At 43.8% G+C, this 16084-nt stretch overlaps 2 protein-coding genes across 2 annotated transcripts; both read right to left on the reverse strand.

Moving 5' to 3' along the window:
• Positions 1-63: 63 nt before the first annotated feature.
• Positions 64-4221, reverse strand: tmx2b (thioredoxin-related transmembrane protein 2b). Its single transcript, XM_067249731.1, has 8 exons — positions 3944-4221; positions 3249-3309; positions 2803-2916; positions 2542-2618; positions 2353-2459; positions 2114-2179; positions 1815-1944; positions 64-1650 (listed from the first exon to the last, which is right to left on the reverse strand). Exons 1-8 carry the CDS (start codon positions 4130-4132, stop codon positions 1468-1470), a joined length of 927 nt encoding a protein of 308 aa, XP_067105832.1. The 5' UTR covers positions 4133-4221; the 3' UTR covers positions 64-1467.
• A 273-nt stretch (positions 4222-4494) lies between these two features.
• slc43a1b (solute carrier family 43 member 1b) lies at positions 4495-13946 on the reverse strand. Its single transcript, XM_067249730.1, has 15 exons — positions 13748-13946; positions 11920-12075; positions 11535-11718; positions 11309-11364; positions 11034-11110; positions 9059-9151; positions 8582-8715; positions 8273-8406; positions 7803-7952; positions 7631-7666; positions 7196-7331; positions 6972-7101; positions 6695-6768; positions 6235-6358; positions 4495-5911 (listed from the first exon to the last, which is right to left on the reverse strand). The coding sequence occupies exons 2-15, from the start codon at positions 12071-12073 to the stop codon at positions 5711-5713; spliced, it is 1683 nt and encodes a 560-aa protein (XP_067105831.1). The 5' UTR covers positions 12074-12075; positions 13748-13946; the 3' UTR covers positions 4495-5710.
• Between the last annotated feature and the right edge of the window lie 2138 nt (positions 13947-16084).

The following is a 16084-nucleotide window of genomic DNA, read 5'->3' on the forward strand; positions in this document are numbered from 1 at the left end:
GTAATACTGAGGGTAAATGATATGGACTATTGTAGCTCGTTACACACACAAACTGTTCTCAATGTACGTGCACATTTATTTATTGCATGAAAAAACTTGGATCCCCAAGTAACCAAATACTCAACTAGGTTCACTCCCAGCAGAATCATATCATACACAGACAGAGACTCACATTCAGGATAGAACTTCCAGATGAGCTGCAGGATTCCAACATTCTCATGGAATTCTATGAAAAATATTTCCCTTGTCTGCCCCTTGAATATCTGATAGGACATTCAGTCTAGTCAGATTCTTCAAGAGGAAGAGAAAAAGGACAGTTGGTTTTATTGAAAATTCAAACGTGAATGAAAAAGAAATATGTTCCACAACACCAAATGACACACTGTAAAACAGCATGGAAAGAAATAATGTGTTAAAAGTTACTGGTTTACAAAAAACATAACAGGTTTTATAAAATAAGAAACTCTGGATAAGTCACATTGTTGAGCTCACAAAGCAGAGGAAAGTCACTGAACCAGGAGGAGAGACAGAGAGATGGAGCAGAGGAAGGAAGAGACCATATTCAGAGAGAAGCACTTGATTGAAGCATAGGAGCAACAAAATGGACGTTTAGTTGATGGGAATGTATCACCTAGCCTCTCTCCCTCCCTCCACCACTCTCCTTCCATCCCTCATCTTCCTTCCAGTGTTGTAAGGACCTAAACAAGCCACGATCATGTGACTAGATGATAAAGATGATAGGATGCATGTTGGAACAGACATGCAGCCAGTGGAACAGACATACAGTAGAACACAGTAGCGCCCAGAGTAGACTACAGTAGAACATTTAGAAGAAACCGTTCTTGGGTAAAATGTGTCTTTAGGACTCGTTAACACAAAAAACACACAGCAGAAAACCATCTTAATCGTCTTCATCATCATCATCATCATCAATGGAGGTAGGTAACATGACACATTTGTATACCAATAGATAAGCATGTTGCACTTGAAAGTGACTCAGATTGACTGGCATGACATGACTCTGTGCCAAAGTCTGCCATTGGTCCATTACATCTACACATCTAATATGTCGATGGGTGCACTTGAAATTGTTTACCTGACAGGGCAAGTAAGCTGAATATTTTTGTTTTAAATAAAGGAATGGTTTCGGTGTAAAAGTGCAAACCTGAGCTTTGAGGCTCCAGGGACTTGGTAGTGAAACAATGTAATTTAAACTAATGGAAGTAAGCAAAATTTAAGTTAGTTTATATTAAGATATCAAACATATTAATGCATAAACAATCATCAAAACTGGTTTTGCAACTCAAAATCCATTGCAAAATTGAAAAGAATTAAGGAAAACAACAAAATCACAATCAACGATGTTCCCTTGCAACGACACGCCTTCTACTGCCTCGCTCTGCATTTGCATAACACCACCCAGTCCCATTGTGATGTCACCGCATTCTCCCAGGGCCCCAAGAGATTCTATTTGTCTTTCTTGGTCTCCGTCTCCTCCTGGGCGTCGACCTCTGCCTCTGGCTCCTCCTCCTCGGGGACAGGCGGGAACTGTGATTCGCTCAGCTTGTCGCCATGGTCACCCTTGCTCTTTGAGAGCTTCTTGGACTTCTGGTACAGCTCGTTCAGGTTGAACTCACGGATGATGTTCTCCTGATGACACAGGCTGGGTTACAGGCGTCTGTGTGTGTGTGTGCGCATGTGATACTAGCCCACTCCATCCATAGATGGAGTGGGCTAGATAGATATCTATGACTCCATCTACCTGGCCACACACTATAAATAAACATGGGCGTGAGTGTGTGCTTGTCTCTAACCTCAGTGAAAGTCCAGGACACAGCCCTTCCCTTCTTGTCCACCTGGGGGCGCCTCATTACTTCCTTCCCCCCCTGGAAGAGCACCAGAGAGGGCAGCTGCTTGGACAGGGGGGAGGTGCTGACCTTGTACCTGGGAGAGGGGGGAGGAGTATGGGCATAAAGGGGAGGGAAATGGAGTGGGAGAGACAGAGAGATAAAAGTGAGGAAGTAAAGAAGGAGAAAATATGGTCTTAGGTAACTGGTGAGTTGGTTGACAGACACAGAGCGACAGACAGACAGACAGAGCGACAGACACCTACGTCTTAGAAACGTCTCCATATCGGCCGATGTCCACCTTGCCAAACTTCAGCCCGGTACAGTTGTACCTGTGAAAAGTTACAGAGTTTACTCTGCAATTCCTGGTCAAACTCAGACACACTGCTTCATTTAGAGGTGGGAGATAGGACTGTGTGTTTTTCATGGTATGTGTAACTAGCTTTCATTTCGTAATAGGAAGCTGTGATGATGTGTGTGTGTGTGTGTGTGTGCATGGTCTTACTTGAGCGACAGATCTGCGTAGACAGAAGCGAAGGACTGGCACTCAGGAGACCAGTTGGCAAAGAACTCTACAATCCAGGTCACACGGTTATCTCTTTCCAACTCATCCTGCAAACACACACACCACATTGTTACGCTGCATGTTCCACTAGGGCAGGCTCTACGGAGAGGACGAATGTATGGAGCTCACCTCTATGGTTTTGTCGCTGAAGTATTTGATGTACTCAGGGCCCATGTAGAGAGGAGGCTTGCAAGTCATCAGGAGCACTGAAACACACAATCACACCAGAGCACTGAGTCGGTATGCGTGTGTGTGTGTGTGTGTGTGTGTGTGTGTGTGTGTGTGTGTGTGTGTGTGTGTGTGAGGGGGTTACACGCCAATGCAGGTGATGTATTATTGTGTGTGTGTACTGATGCAGTGAGTGTTTGGTGTGTGTGTGTGTGCACTGACCGATGCAGAGGGTGAGGTATAGTAGGCCCATACGGATGTCTAGTCGGAAGAAGAGGATGACGTTGGCCACCTTGCTGAAGAGGATGATGTTCCCTACATGCTGTTCCACCGTGACTGTGGGGGGAGGAGGGTGAAGATAAAGTATTACAGGGAAGAAAAAAAAACTGAGTGAAAGTAAGAATAGGTATCAGGAGAAGATGTGAACAATAACAAAGGAACAATGGCCAACCATAAAAGCACAGATAAGAAAGTGTCAACGACAAACACAAAACAGTCTCAGACCCTTTCCCGGACCATCTCTAAACTCCTTGTTTACAAAACAACTCCGACGTGTCCCAACAACCACACTAGTGTTTAACCTATCAAATCTCCATGAACACTAGCTAAGGTGGTATGACGAGCTGTTAGAGGAGTGTGTCGCATCCAAGAACGAAACCCCTACTTACTGGCTCTCCTGTTCTTCATCATGACAATGGCGCTGAGAAACATGAGGACCTCCACCTCTCTCTGAGGACGAGATAAACAGTAATCAATCACTGACAAACACACACATTTCATGAAACTGAAGGCACAGACTAGTAAAACCTTACTATGGAGTACTGTTATATTAAACACGCAGTCCTGTAAAATAAAACCTCCCTTCTCTGTTGCTACTTACCTACCCAGCGTCATTTGGCTACCTTGCTATATATTCACCACTACAAGGCCGCTTTAGCATCCATAAAAGCTCCGCAGTGACATAGCACTGGCCCGGCTAGCATCCGTTCAGATGGGTGTGCACCTGCTCCTATCACCCGTCATGTTCTGTCCTGTCCATCTAAACACCCGTTCACAATTACATCCGAAACCGATGGCTAATCTTGAGAGGAGCAAGGCGAAACTGTCCTCCCATCCATCAGACTTGAGTTAAACTCACGAGTAGGATGTTGATGGCATATGCAACCACACATTAGCTGGCTAGCGAGCGTAGCTATCAGTCACCAATTGTACGGAGTTACAGCTAGTACTATACTGGTTAACTAGGCTGCGTCAGCTTTTAGCTTGTAATGCTAATTCCAGGGCCCATTTGCCATATCTCTCTAACCACCCCGCATTTGCTACGTTTGTTTTAATAACCATTTCCACACCCTTCGGTACTGACCCAGTCAAAGTCACAAGGATTGCCATCCTCTCGTTGTGTCGAAAGATGGTCGCAGATTCCTGGAGTCTTGCGGACTGCTAGGAAAGCTATCGACATGAAAAGCGACGAGACATAATACGGTTTTAGCAGCCACTTGTACACTAGCGGCAAGTGGTAGAGGAACGCGAGGAGAGGGGTCAATAAAGCCATTTCCTAAGATACACAAATAGCGCAGAAGAAGAAAGGGGATGCGAGGCCGTCCTCGCAATGTGGTGCAATGTTTAACTAACAGTGCGACCGCTAACTGTATTTTCAGTCGGCCAATACATACAACCTGAATTAAAGGGGCGGAAGCAAGTGCGGAGGTCATCGCGGACAAATATAAATGATTGGCTAGTTAAGATACCTATTGCTTTGCGATTGGCTCTGAGATCTAGAAGAGGGCGGATACAGGAAGATGGGACCTCTCCATTTTCTACGATTCGACGCTGAGTTTAATGAAAACAAATTGCACTTTTGTTAAACAAGTCTAAAACACAGGACAAGTACAGTACAACATAATCTAGAGCAGACACATATTACATCTCAAATTTAATAGCGTTAGCATGAATCAAAACAATCTACACTATTAAGTAAACAATACTTAAATACAATACACAGTACTAACTTAAAGGCCTGATTGTGAAACAGAGAGTGCTACAGTGGCTGGCTTAGCCTTAGCAACATTCTATCATAGGCTTACATTTTTTATTTATTTAGTAAAATACTAGTGCTTTTTATATCTATTCTGTGTGCGTTCATACTAAGCATTTGCATTGGTAACACTCTAAGGTAAATATACTGTATTTGGCTAGTGCACAGCTTGCTTATGGATCACCATTCACAGACTGGGATCAAGTAGCAGCAATGGGGCCGGTTTCAACCTCAAAACAAACCCCAACATTCCACAGGCATTTATTTATTTCACAATCATTTAGTAATACCACTGAATGATTTTTTCCTAAAGAAACATTAGGCTTCTCCAATACCATAAATCATCCTTACAATAATTTTTTATCCAAAAACAACCTCTAGGTTTTACTCCTGTAGTCCTCTTGATCTTCCTGTGTCTACTTATGGATATGAGTGGAATGGATTGTAATAAACAGCAAATACGCTGTCCATCATCTTGCTTTCTGATATGCAGATCCTTCCAGCTGTGTCTAAGGACCAGAGCCTAAGGGTTGTTTCTGAGTAGGACCTAAACCAAGCCTGTCAACATGGACACACAGAGAAATAAATGCATTTGGACAGATGAATCAGCAATGGTAGAGAAGGAAAGAGACAACGACGAACAAAAGACAGAAAAATAAATAAACAGGAGTTCCAGCAGGTTGGAGGCTGGGCCAAAATAAATGAACTGTTTGTGGTGAAGATTAAGTGGGGGAGGTAGTTAATGTAACACCTGCAAGCTTGGTGGCTACAGAGACTTACTTCCTGTTTAAACAGGATAAACTGAAATACATGTGTTTGATTGTTGGAAGGGTGACCTTGAGGTCATCATTCTTACTGTGTGTGTTGCAGTAAACTGAGATTAAGATGAATATCACCGTGTTCATCATAGGTGTAAATGTAACATTAGCTAAAATAGTTAATAGCTAAAAGTCAATTTTCTAAAGGCATTTAATGTTTGGTTGCTAGGTGTGTAGAGAGTTTCTTGTGTTGATCCCCACTTGAAATGCGTCCAACAACAAAGAATGGCTATCCAAATGGCTGTTGTGGGATAGCATACTTCCAAAGTTGGACTTTCTATATCTCAGAACCAATGTTCCCATTGGTTGGATTTTTTAGATGTCCATTTTCTGATTGGCTTTGAGCCACGCTCGCCGATTGGTTTGCGGCCTCCTTCTCACGCTCCGCCTTCTCCCGCATGAGGTTCCTACGGTGATAGAACAGGTATCCTGGCAACAGGAAGCCGGCCAATGAGAAGAGGAGCAGGGATAAGTTGATCTGTTGATTGGAGAAGAGAGAGACACCGTTGTGAAGGAAGATGGTTCAGTGAGGTCTGTTTTCCATAATGTAAGTAGATGTATTTGTATATGGATGTTTGTGTGTATATACCAGTTGGCCCCTGCATTCACTCATGCTAGTATTCATATTTGAATGTAAGGGAATATGCCTGCAAGTGTGTGACTAAATGTATTTTTCAGAATATGTGTGTGTGTACACGTGTGTATGCGTTGTGTGTGTATCTGTGTGTGTATGCAATATGTGTGTGTCTGTGTGTGTGTGTGTGTATGCGTGTGTATGCGGTGTGTGTATGTGTGTCTCACCCAGTATGGGTCTCCATTGAGCTGTCCCACCATGACCATGAAGAGAGGTTGTTGCAGCAGAGCAAACAAAGCGCTGATCATAGACTGCAGCCCTGTCAACGTCCCAAAGTGATTGGCCGGGTATCTGGAGAGGGGCGGGGACACAGTGGCCAATTAGAACTGTGGTTCTCAATTGTGGTGGTGTGGGAGGGGATGACGTTGATCAGATAAGATATTACATTTTACGTCACACTTTTATCCAAAACGACCTTAAATAGTGCATGTAGAAACTTAAGTACATCGTGCATATAGAAAGTACGGTGGGTATTACATTTTTTTAAGCAGGTTCTACAAGTTTTGATGTATGTAAACTGATTAGAGCTGGTCCTGGGCCAGTTGTATTTAAGCTATTATTGCTGGTCCTGGCCTTCATCAGCTGTATGTAAACTGTGATTAGAGCTGGTCCTGAGTCAGTACTTACACAGCAGCGTAGAGACCTCCACAGCAGGAGTGGGCGAAACCTCTGACCACCGTGTGGAGGATGAAAGAGACCACCTGAGTGAGAGAGGTAGGGACAGGGGGAGGGAGAGAGAGGAATGGAGGGAGAGAGAGAGAAAGAGAGAGAGAGAGGGAGAGGGAGAGGGAGGCAGGGAGAGAGTAGGAGGAAGAAAGTCAAAAAGGGCAATCATCCATGTAGGTGACGTTTCCATATTTTTATATATATGTATGTATATATATATATGTGTGTGTGTTCACACCTGAAGCGGTAGATTATCTACGAGGGAGAGAATTCCAAAGGTGACCAACAGGAGGTTGGTGAAAATGAAAGCTCGGATGGCATTGGTCAATTTCTGGATCTTCCTGTCTCTCTTTGGAGGCTCTGGTTGGCTGGAGAGTCAAACAAGTGAAAAATGTTTATCTTATCTTTACTCTAGGACAATCCTCCTGACATAGTCACACACACACACACACACACACCTACCTCTTCACAGTCTCAGACTGTGTGGCGCCCTCAACCTCACACTCCTTCATCCTCCAGTCCATGATGTAGCCAATCAGAGGACAGGTGAGCAAACACAGCAGCTGCAGGGTTCCAAAGATTGACGCATACAAACCCACTAAGGACAAGCACACACACACACACAAAAGCATGCACACACACATGCAGATACATACACACACTCACGCACACACACACAAATGCATGCACACATACACACACACACATACATCCACACCCACAAGCATGCAAGCATACATACATTTAGTTTGTGAATTATTTGTAAACAATAAACCTAAGCACTGATACAAATGTCAATCTAGGATTCACAAACATAATCAGAGACCATCCTCTAACTAATTTAGATGGATTTCTATTGCTGGAACTTCCCCCTCTCTCTTCCAGACTGTCACTCACCTTGCTTCTCCGCCTCCTCCACCAACTCGTCAGAAGCTGCAGGTGAGACAGACAAGCAGACAGACAGACAGACAGGCAGACAAGTTAATAAAGGTTGTAAACTCTTTCAGAACACTGAAATATAAGTGGTCCACCTATAGACCTATGTATTGTGGGTGTACATGGGTCTTACGGTGCGGGTCGCCGTGGATGACCAGGAACTCCAGCATCTTGTTCATGGCGCCCATGAAGAAGATGATGCGCAGCTGCGTCATCGCCATAGTGATGATACTCCAGAGAAAGATGGGCGAGCAGACAGAGCGTCTGAATGGTGGAGACCCCTCTGATGTCACACAAGAAAGGGCGGGGCTATGAGTCTGGCTGCCGAAATAGTTGACCTGATAAGTGACTGTTCTGTCACGTTCTGTTAGGTTGTTCAATGTAAGTTATACTGGGTTCTATTGGGTTCTCAGGTTCTACATCTATTGTTTATTTAGCAGTTCTATGGTTTTACTCCATTCTATCACACTTGATTAGATTTTAAAAGACTCAAATCTGTTTGGGTCTTGGGATTGGGTGATAGAACATCCAGTCTGTCTTGCTCCTTCTATCTTGTTTTGTGTGATTCTAAGGTTGGTTCCTCACCCTGCATAGAAGACATACCATTCTGTTCTGAGCCAGGGCCCGGTTCTCCGTTCTTGAGGCCCATGCCTTCCTCAAGACTGGTTTTGTGACTGCAGAAGCGGTCACCTGTCAGCTTGTCGTCCATAACAATACTCGTCAGCTTCACCTTTTTACTGAGAATAAGACAGAAATAGAAGCAAAAAAGAGTGATAATTTCAAAAGAGGGATCAAGAAGAGTGGTAGAAAGGTTACTGAATTTGTTCAGATACAAACTAGTTGGTGTATACTGTGACATTATTTAAATAGGATGAGGATGATGATGATGATTGGGGTGTCATGGATACTGACGTGTATCTGATGTCCTCAGGGGCGGGGAAAGATTCTGATGGCCAATTGACAAAGCAGTTGAGGAAGACAAGGCAGGCCATCCCCGCCCACACCCACATGATTACCCTGAAGGACACACCCATGTCATAGATCAACTGGAGAGAGGAGAGAGAAGGGGAGAGAGAGGGAGGGAAAGAGGAGAGAAAAGGGGAGAGAGAGGAAGGGAAAGAGGAGAGAGAAGGGGAGAGAGAGGGAGGGAAAGAGGAGAGAGAAGGGGAGAGAGAGGGAGGGAAAGAGAGAGAAGGGGACAAGAGCAAAAACATGAAAATCAGACTCAACTCCATGTGGGACACTTTTGCAGGGTCAACTTCTATTTTCAAACACAGCTAAAAACTTTACTGCACTTATTTAGTCTTACCCACTGTAATAAGATCAACATTTCAACCCTGTAAGTGCTGAGTGTGAGTCAAATCAAGCTCACTCAGTTGACTCTCTTACTTTGACCCCTGGGAAGGTGACGGCTGAGGAGGCATAGGAACCAATCATGATGGACAAGATGGTGGACCGCACGTTCCCAAACATGTTAGGTAGCTAGAGGAGAGAGAGTGGGAAGGAGAGAGGGGGAGAGAGAGAAGAGTGTGGGTAAAGAGAGGGGGTTGGAGAGAGAGAGAGATGGAGAAAAAGAGGGGATAAGAATGTGGAAAGTAAAACAGGGACTGTAAGCATTCATCCATCACAGTAAGTGGAAAATGTTTGTGCAGGCTGCCGTTCTACAAGTTGACCAGCAGGTGGCCATGTGATCTGCTCTGATGTGGGAGATGCAGAGAAACACACAGTTTAACACAAACACACACGCACACTACTTTAGTGTCTGTGTAAGCTCTGTGACTAGGAATGCACAGCCACAATCTGACATGTTGTAGGAATGGGGTGTGTCCAACAGCACAGAGCGAGATGAGAAAAAACGACAACTAATGTGTTTTCTGTGCAGAAAAATAAGTAGCAAATAGTTCAAATAGTCCATGCTAACAGCTGTGTCATACCCTTTCCCATTGAGTCAATGATAAAGTGCCAGTTTAGACACACACTCACACAGACCATTCAGTTAATAATACATATCCCCTCTCTGTCCCAGAAGCAATATGCATGACAGGACATCTCTGTTTGTCTGGGTGCCTTTCCCGCTTAAAAAACACTGCAGGTCTTGCTATTTAAAACATATACATAAACCCCATGAACACAGACATATCGTCAGTGGTGTTGATATGAACAGCAGGATCAAAGTGTATGTGTGTACTATTTGGCTGTGGTTTCTAAGTTCAACTACAGTCATCATTCTCTCGTTCTCTTGTCCTTCTCGTCATCACCCCTTTCTCTTCCTCTCCTCACCTATTTCTATCAAATGTTTTTCCATGCTTCCTTCTCTTACTACGCTCTCTCTTTCCATCCTTAGCACTCTCCCTCTCTGGTTTTCCACTTTTCCCTCTGACAACTCTTTATGTCTCTCTCTCCTTCCAAGGGTGTGCTTGCTCCAGGTTTTGACAGCAAGTATAGACAGTTGTACCAGGACAGGGAGATATAACACACACACACACAAACACACACAAACACAGGAAAGCATGCAGGTAGGTAGGTGGACAGACAGGCAGACAAGTGGGCAGACAGACAGACAGTATGGGTGACATGTAATTTAAGAGCCCATAGACAGGAAAGATCCCTCGGTTCAGGTAACATCTAATGATAGACACACATATAAATACTCTCATACACACACACACATCCACAAATCAAAACACACCTAAAAATGTGCACACACACTAACCTACTTAGCAATTTCCCAATAGATTCAAATAAGGATAGCTCAAAACAGATAGAGCAAGGGAGGAAAACAGAGACAGATAGACTGGGAGAGAGGAAAGGAGGAAGGAGGAAGGAGGCTAAAGAAAGACCAGAGAATTCTAAAGTTACAGTCAGAACGTTGACTACATTCTAGAAGTCCTGAAGAGGAGTTGAGAGGAACAGGACAGGGGAGGGAAAGAAACTGTCGGAAAGAGGGAACAATATGGAAAGGAAGAGTTAGAAAGAGAGAGAAAGAGTGTAGTGTGTGTCCTTATGTGTTTTGGGCAGGTTTGGAGAGGGGGTGGGGGCAAGGGGAGGGCGTGAAGACAGATCAGAGATGTGATTGGTTGAGGAACACATGCCAGCATTTTAGCCCCAAGGCAGAACAGCATGTGTCTAGTTGCGGCCAAAATAAATGCGCCCACACAAACATGCCTCCAAGCACACACACACACACTCCTAGGCACGTTATTAGGAAACTATTGCATCATTTAACACAAATTTAAATATATGCGTGTGTGTGTGTGTGTGAGTGACAGCTACATATATGTATGTCATGTTTACTGCTTCTGTGAACTTACTTGTTCAGTGTGTTACGTGTTAGTCTAACCGTGTGTGTGTGTGCGTGTTTTACCGTCAGAGAGGTGAAGGTGAGGCAGATACCACCAAAGCCGTTAAATGACACAGCGATGAAGATGAGGACCGACAAGTCTGGGAGAGGAGGAGGAAGAAGAAGGGGGTTGAAGGGGATGATGGATCAATCATTTCACTCAAACGAGCTCTCGCGATATGATTGACAAGCAAAGACTCGATCAACAGGTTATTACCAGATACCCTCTCAGGCATCAGAGAATAATGCCAACCCTCAGTATCGTACTCATAAAGAATGTTGGTGAGACAGCAGCCTACCTTCAGGGTTGTAGGCTGCTGCGGCAATCAGGGCACATGAGAACGCAAAACACGCACTGCGAAACAGATAGAACAAGATGGGGATGATGATGAGGGGGATTGTTTAGACGTTAGCTCGATCTCGGTAACATCATTCCTAATAATCATTTTTATTATCTTTGTTAACATTTGAAAACTTTTACGGTGATGATGACAATGAGGAAGATGAAAGAATGCGGTCCTATACCTGCCGAGAAGGCGAAGTGGGCGGGGCCCAAACTTGTCCATCAGGATCCCCAGAGGAAGAGTGGCCGCGCTCAACAGGAAGGAGCCGATTGTAAAGCCCAGATTCAGCATCTCTTCCTGATCCACGCAGCTCGGCCAATCACCACTCTCCCAGGAGCTCACGTTGCTGACGATCGTCTCGTTGTCTGGGAGGCGGTGAGGGGTGGAGAGGAGGGGTGAGAGAAAAGGGAGTTGAGTGAGGGAAAAGAATGAGAATCAGAGAAAAAAGTTAATCGCACTTAGGCAACATAGTTCCCTGCCACTAAACCATCAATGCACGTATGTTTATCCTTTAGCATCGACCAGGCAGATTAGCCCTCGCTGAGGTAACAAGCTTGCCCACCCACCTGTGCATAAGTGAGAGTAGAAACCCTCTTTCTTCAGCATGATGAGAAGGGAGCCCCAGCCCAGCAGCACAGCGGAGAACAGCAGGTTCTCCACCACCGCCGTCACGGCCATCCACCACCGCCTCCGGAAGGCCTGAGACAGGGAGGGCGCCATGGCTGGGGGGGCGAAGGAGTGGTCGGGAGACAACAGGGAGGAGGGGAAGGGAGCAAGGGAGAGGAGGAGAGGGAGGAGAGGGAGGGTGTGGTGTGGGGATAGGGACAGAGAGACACATTAAGGACTAAGTAACAACAAACTGATTTCGAATCTTCTCAGAAACAGACAGAATGAAGGAGAGTAAGATTAGGGAGCGAGAGAGAGAGAAATAGGGACGTGTATAGCAATGACAGTAAACTGTTCTGAAACACAAGGATCAAAACCCTAAACTATTTGGACATGCTCCCAGGACATGTCCTTTATACCCAGGGCAGGAAAGGAGAGGAGGAAAGCCGAGCAGGAGAAGAGTGATGAGATGAGGAAAGGAGAGGCCTACAGCAGAAGCCTACAGGAAATTCACTTCACTTGAATGTGCTTATGCAAACACTCAGATGTTTGCATGACGGCACATGGACAAGAAATCCTTGTGGCCATGCGTTTGTGTGTATTTTAGTGTGTCTGCTAATGACTGAAATAGCCACCGCACACACATAGAGACTAATGGGGATTAATAAAGCTAAAGAAAAGAGACCCCCAACTTAGCAAATTGATTTCATTAAGCAACTCGCCAAGCTAACAAAATAGTAATCAATTGTTTATAATAATATAATAAATACCAAGATTGTTCAGAGTTTTTGTCTTCAGAACCTGTGCTGTGATTTATTGTGTCTGTACTGTGTTTGGCTGTGTATATGTGAGCCTAATCCCTCCACACAAACACACCTGCTCAACCATAATATAACACTCCAACACCACTGCGCAGAACCCAGTAACAGACAAGTGCAGTAAAAACAGCGGTAGGAGTTTGAGAGGGAGGTGAACATAAAAACTAGGGGGTAGAAAAGGAGTGAGTTATAAAGATGAAAACAGTCAGAAAGCGGGGTTGATGACAGTTACTGGGAAGGATTGCATCAGTTCAGACATGGCAGGGGAAGTTGTTGGCATGACTATATATTTATCATGTCTAATTGGTAGCGCCTGCTTACATTGAGGGTCAAAGGTGCTTCCGTCTATCAATGTTGCTGTTTTAGAGAAAAATGTAACACCATTCCAACCTCTCTCGATTTTTCTTTTACTTTGTCCTTCTCTCTCTCTCTCTCTCTCTCTCTCTCTCTCTCTCTCTCTCTCTCTCTCTCTCTCTCTCTCTCTCTCTCTCTCCCAGCTGTTTCCTCCCGCTTTAGGTCGCGCGCGAACTTTCCTAGTCCTCCATGGGAACTGACAGCTGTGTCCTGGTGCCACTTTGACCATTGGCCGCGCGCGTATTACGCATGGGGAGCTGTGAGAATACCTGTGCTTGCCAAAACAAGCACCATCCTTATTAACACAATACTGTCTCTCAAGCAGGACAAGGCACATAACACAACATGTCCCGACTAAACGTAGCTACGTCTTTTCAGACAACGGAAAATAAAAATAGGCCACTTATCTTTACAATGGCTACTTCCCGTATTAACTATTTGACGGAAGCAGTAGTATGTGTTGATTACTCGACAAATATATATTGGCTAATCAATGACGTAGCCTTCATTAAAATAATAAATGAGCAACAAAATTCGTGTCATGTGTATGCAGTGTTAGACAAGGCCTACTTCCTCAAAGAAATATATGATTTGATAAAAAAGAATTTAAACTTACTTTTGTCTCTGAAAGTTCTACCTCTGATTATGGTTTTTTCTTCTCTTCTTTAAATATGTCTTCTGAGGTAGGTTAATGGTCTAATGCTTTTATTATTTTTTACTTGTCGTCTTTCAATACCTACAACAAAGTCTGTCGGAACTTCAATGTGACGGTGTTCTACGCAGAAGTTGAACTTCATGATATCTGTATGGCAAGGTTTGAACGCCTCCCTCCCTTCCCCCTCTTCCCATCTGTCTATAAATGGAAACCAAATCCTAGTTCCATTACCCACTTGCCCCCCTCTCCCCCACACACACACTACACGTGGCACAACTTTTAAAAAGATTCCTTTACCCCATTAGGCATACCAAATTGACAGTCCCTCAAACACTGAATGTTTGCTTACCAGCGCCGCCTTGTGGATGGCTTTCTAACTACAGGAAGTGTTCCATTGCTATTCTCGTCAGAAATTGATAAGAGGAATATTATCCTCCTTGATGAGTACTTGATGAGGACTCTCAGCTGCTATACTCTACTGTACTGTCCAAATTTTCGAAACACATCTTTTCACATACACAGTGAAAAGAGAGGAGTGGGGAGATGAGAACACAGAAGCCTATAACAGAGTTAAGCATAGCAGGGTACAATAGTACAGTAGAGTATAGTAGAGATCTCATCAAGTAATCATCAATGAGGCAAAACTTTTTTTTGAAACCTTTTTCGAAAATATTGTTTCAACCTTTCAAAACTTTTTTCATATACATTTTTTCAACCTTTCAATACTTTTTTTGCACAAACTCTCACCCTTTCTTCTCAACATGACCAAGAGGAGGTGACCCCTACACATACCTATCCTACACTATCTTGGTTTACCCCATCCTCCGACACCATGACTAACCCCCTACATCCTCCTGCCACCTGATGTCATAAAGACTAATGAAGGCTATGCTTCCATAGAACTAGATTCTAAAATGGAATGCCATCAACATTCTGTCACAAAATTCTCCTTGATTAGGTAAAGGGATTGCATGATGCAGAATTGAGCACCAGAGGCTGTAAACCTAATGCAGTCATGCTGTCTGAGGGGGTTACAAGAGGCTCAGTCCTGATGTCACAATGTTACCCAACTTACATTGAGCTCCTTATTGGAGACATATGAGGATGGGTAGCGTCAAATAAAATAATCTTGCAGATATTCATAATAACTTGGTTGAGAACTTCTGCATTGTCAAGACTTCCAACCCTCTGTGTTCGTGCATGTCTCATAAAGCCTTACATAACCCTATCTTAGCATGCACAGTACACATGAGTATGTATTGAATATTTTCTAAATGCATTACTTCCTACGATAAAAAGTTGTCAGTCAACAGTAAATTGAGTTTGACTCTTCCCATACGAATGGTTGCTAAGGTTACCTGTTCCCCACATAAGTACAGAACAGTATGACTTTATTGACCCCCTTGCTCGCTGAATAAGAGACTGAAAACAAGACCTCTTAAATGAACTGTTTTATTGTTGTTTGCCTTTCGTTAAAGCGTTTCACCCACAAATTAAAACAAACTGAGTGTGACACAGTCCGTTGTCCCACGGTAAAAACTCTACAAAAAAGTACTCCCTTATTTAGTCTGAAAGACGACAGGAGATGGTAATCAAATAACAGTAATAGTTCCCATAATTCAGCCATGATAAATTCAGTCAGGGTTCATTTTTTTTGTGTTTATTTATTTTTTGCGTATTGGTAGCAAATGAAGACAGTCTACTCAGTTGAGAAAGGAGGGAAGACGAGAGTAGAAACTGCTAATCACTGGCTTCTCTCCTCCCTCTAGGTCCATCCCTCCCTCTCTCCGTCACAGATCTACTCCATTCTTTCTTACCCCTGAATACTTCTACTATACTACCCCACACACCCCACCCCCCCAACACACAACCCTCACTACTTTCTCTCAATTGTACAACAGCGCCCCCCTCTTCCATGCAGGCACACCTGGGGTACTACAATTGCCACAAACAAAATATCAATTCATCAATTTACCGTAATAACAATCATACCAATAATAATATTAATAATAATAATAATACAAAGGAAGAAAACAAATGTGTGCAAGTAAAAAAAAAAGGAGAGTAAACAAATTCATTTGAGAAGAATGAGGTGAAACAAGTTTGATGACGCTCTGCCCTTATTAAATAACCTTATGGATGAACAATCACTCCAGTAACGGAAAACGTTTAAATTAAATAACTCGATAAGAACATTGAGCACAAACCAGCTAACCCCGAGGCTACAGAAAATCTGTTCTCTTCAGACAGGAAGTTATGTCCACTATTTAACCACGGTAATCGTCGCACATAAAAATG

Source organism: Osmerus mordax, chromosome 14, assembly GCF_038355195.1.
Source record: "Osmerus mordax isolate fOsmMor3 chromosome 14, fOsmMor3.pri, whole genome shotgun sequence".
NCBI classification, from domain to species: Eukaryota; Metazoa; Chordata; class Actinopteri; order Osmeriformes; family Osmeridae; genus Osmerus; species Osmerus mordax.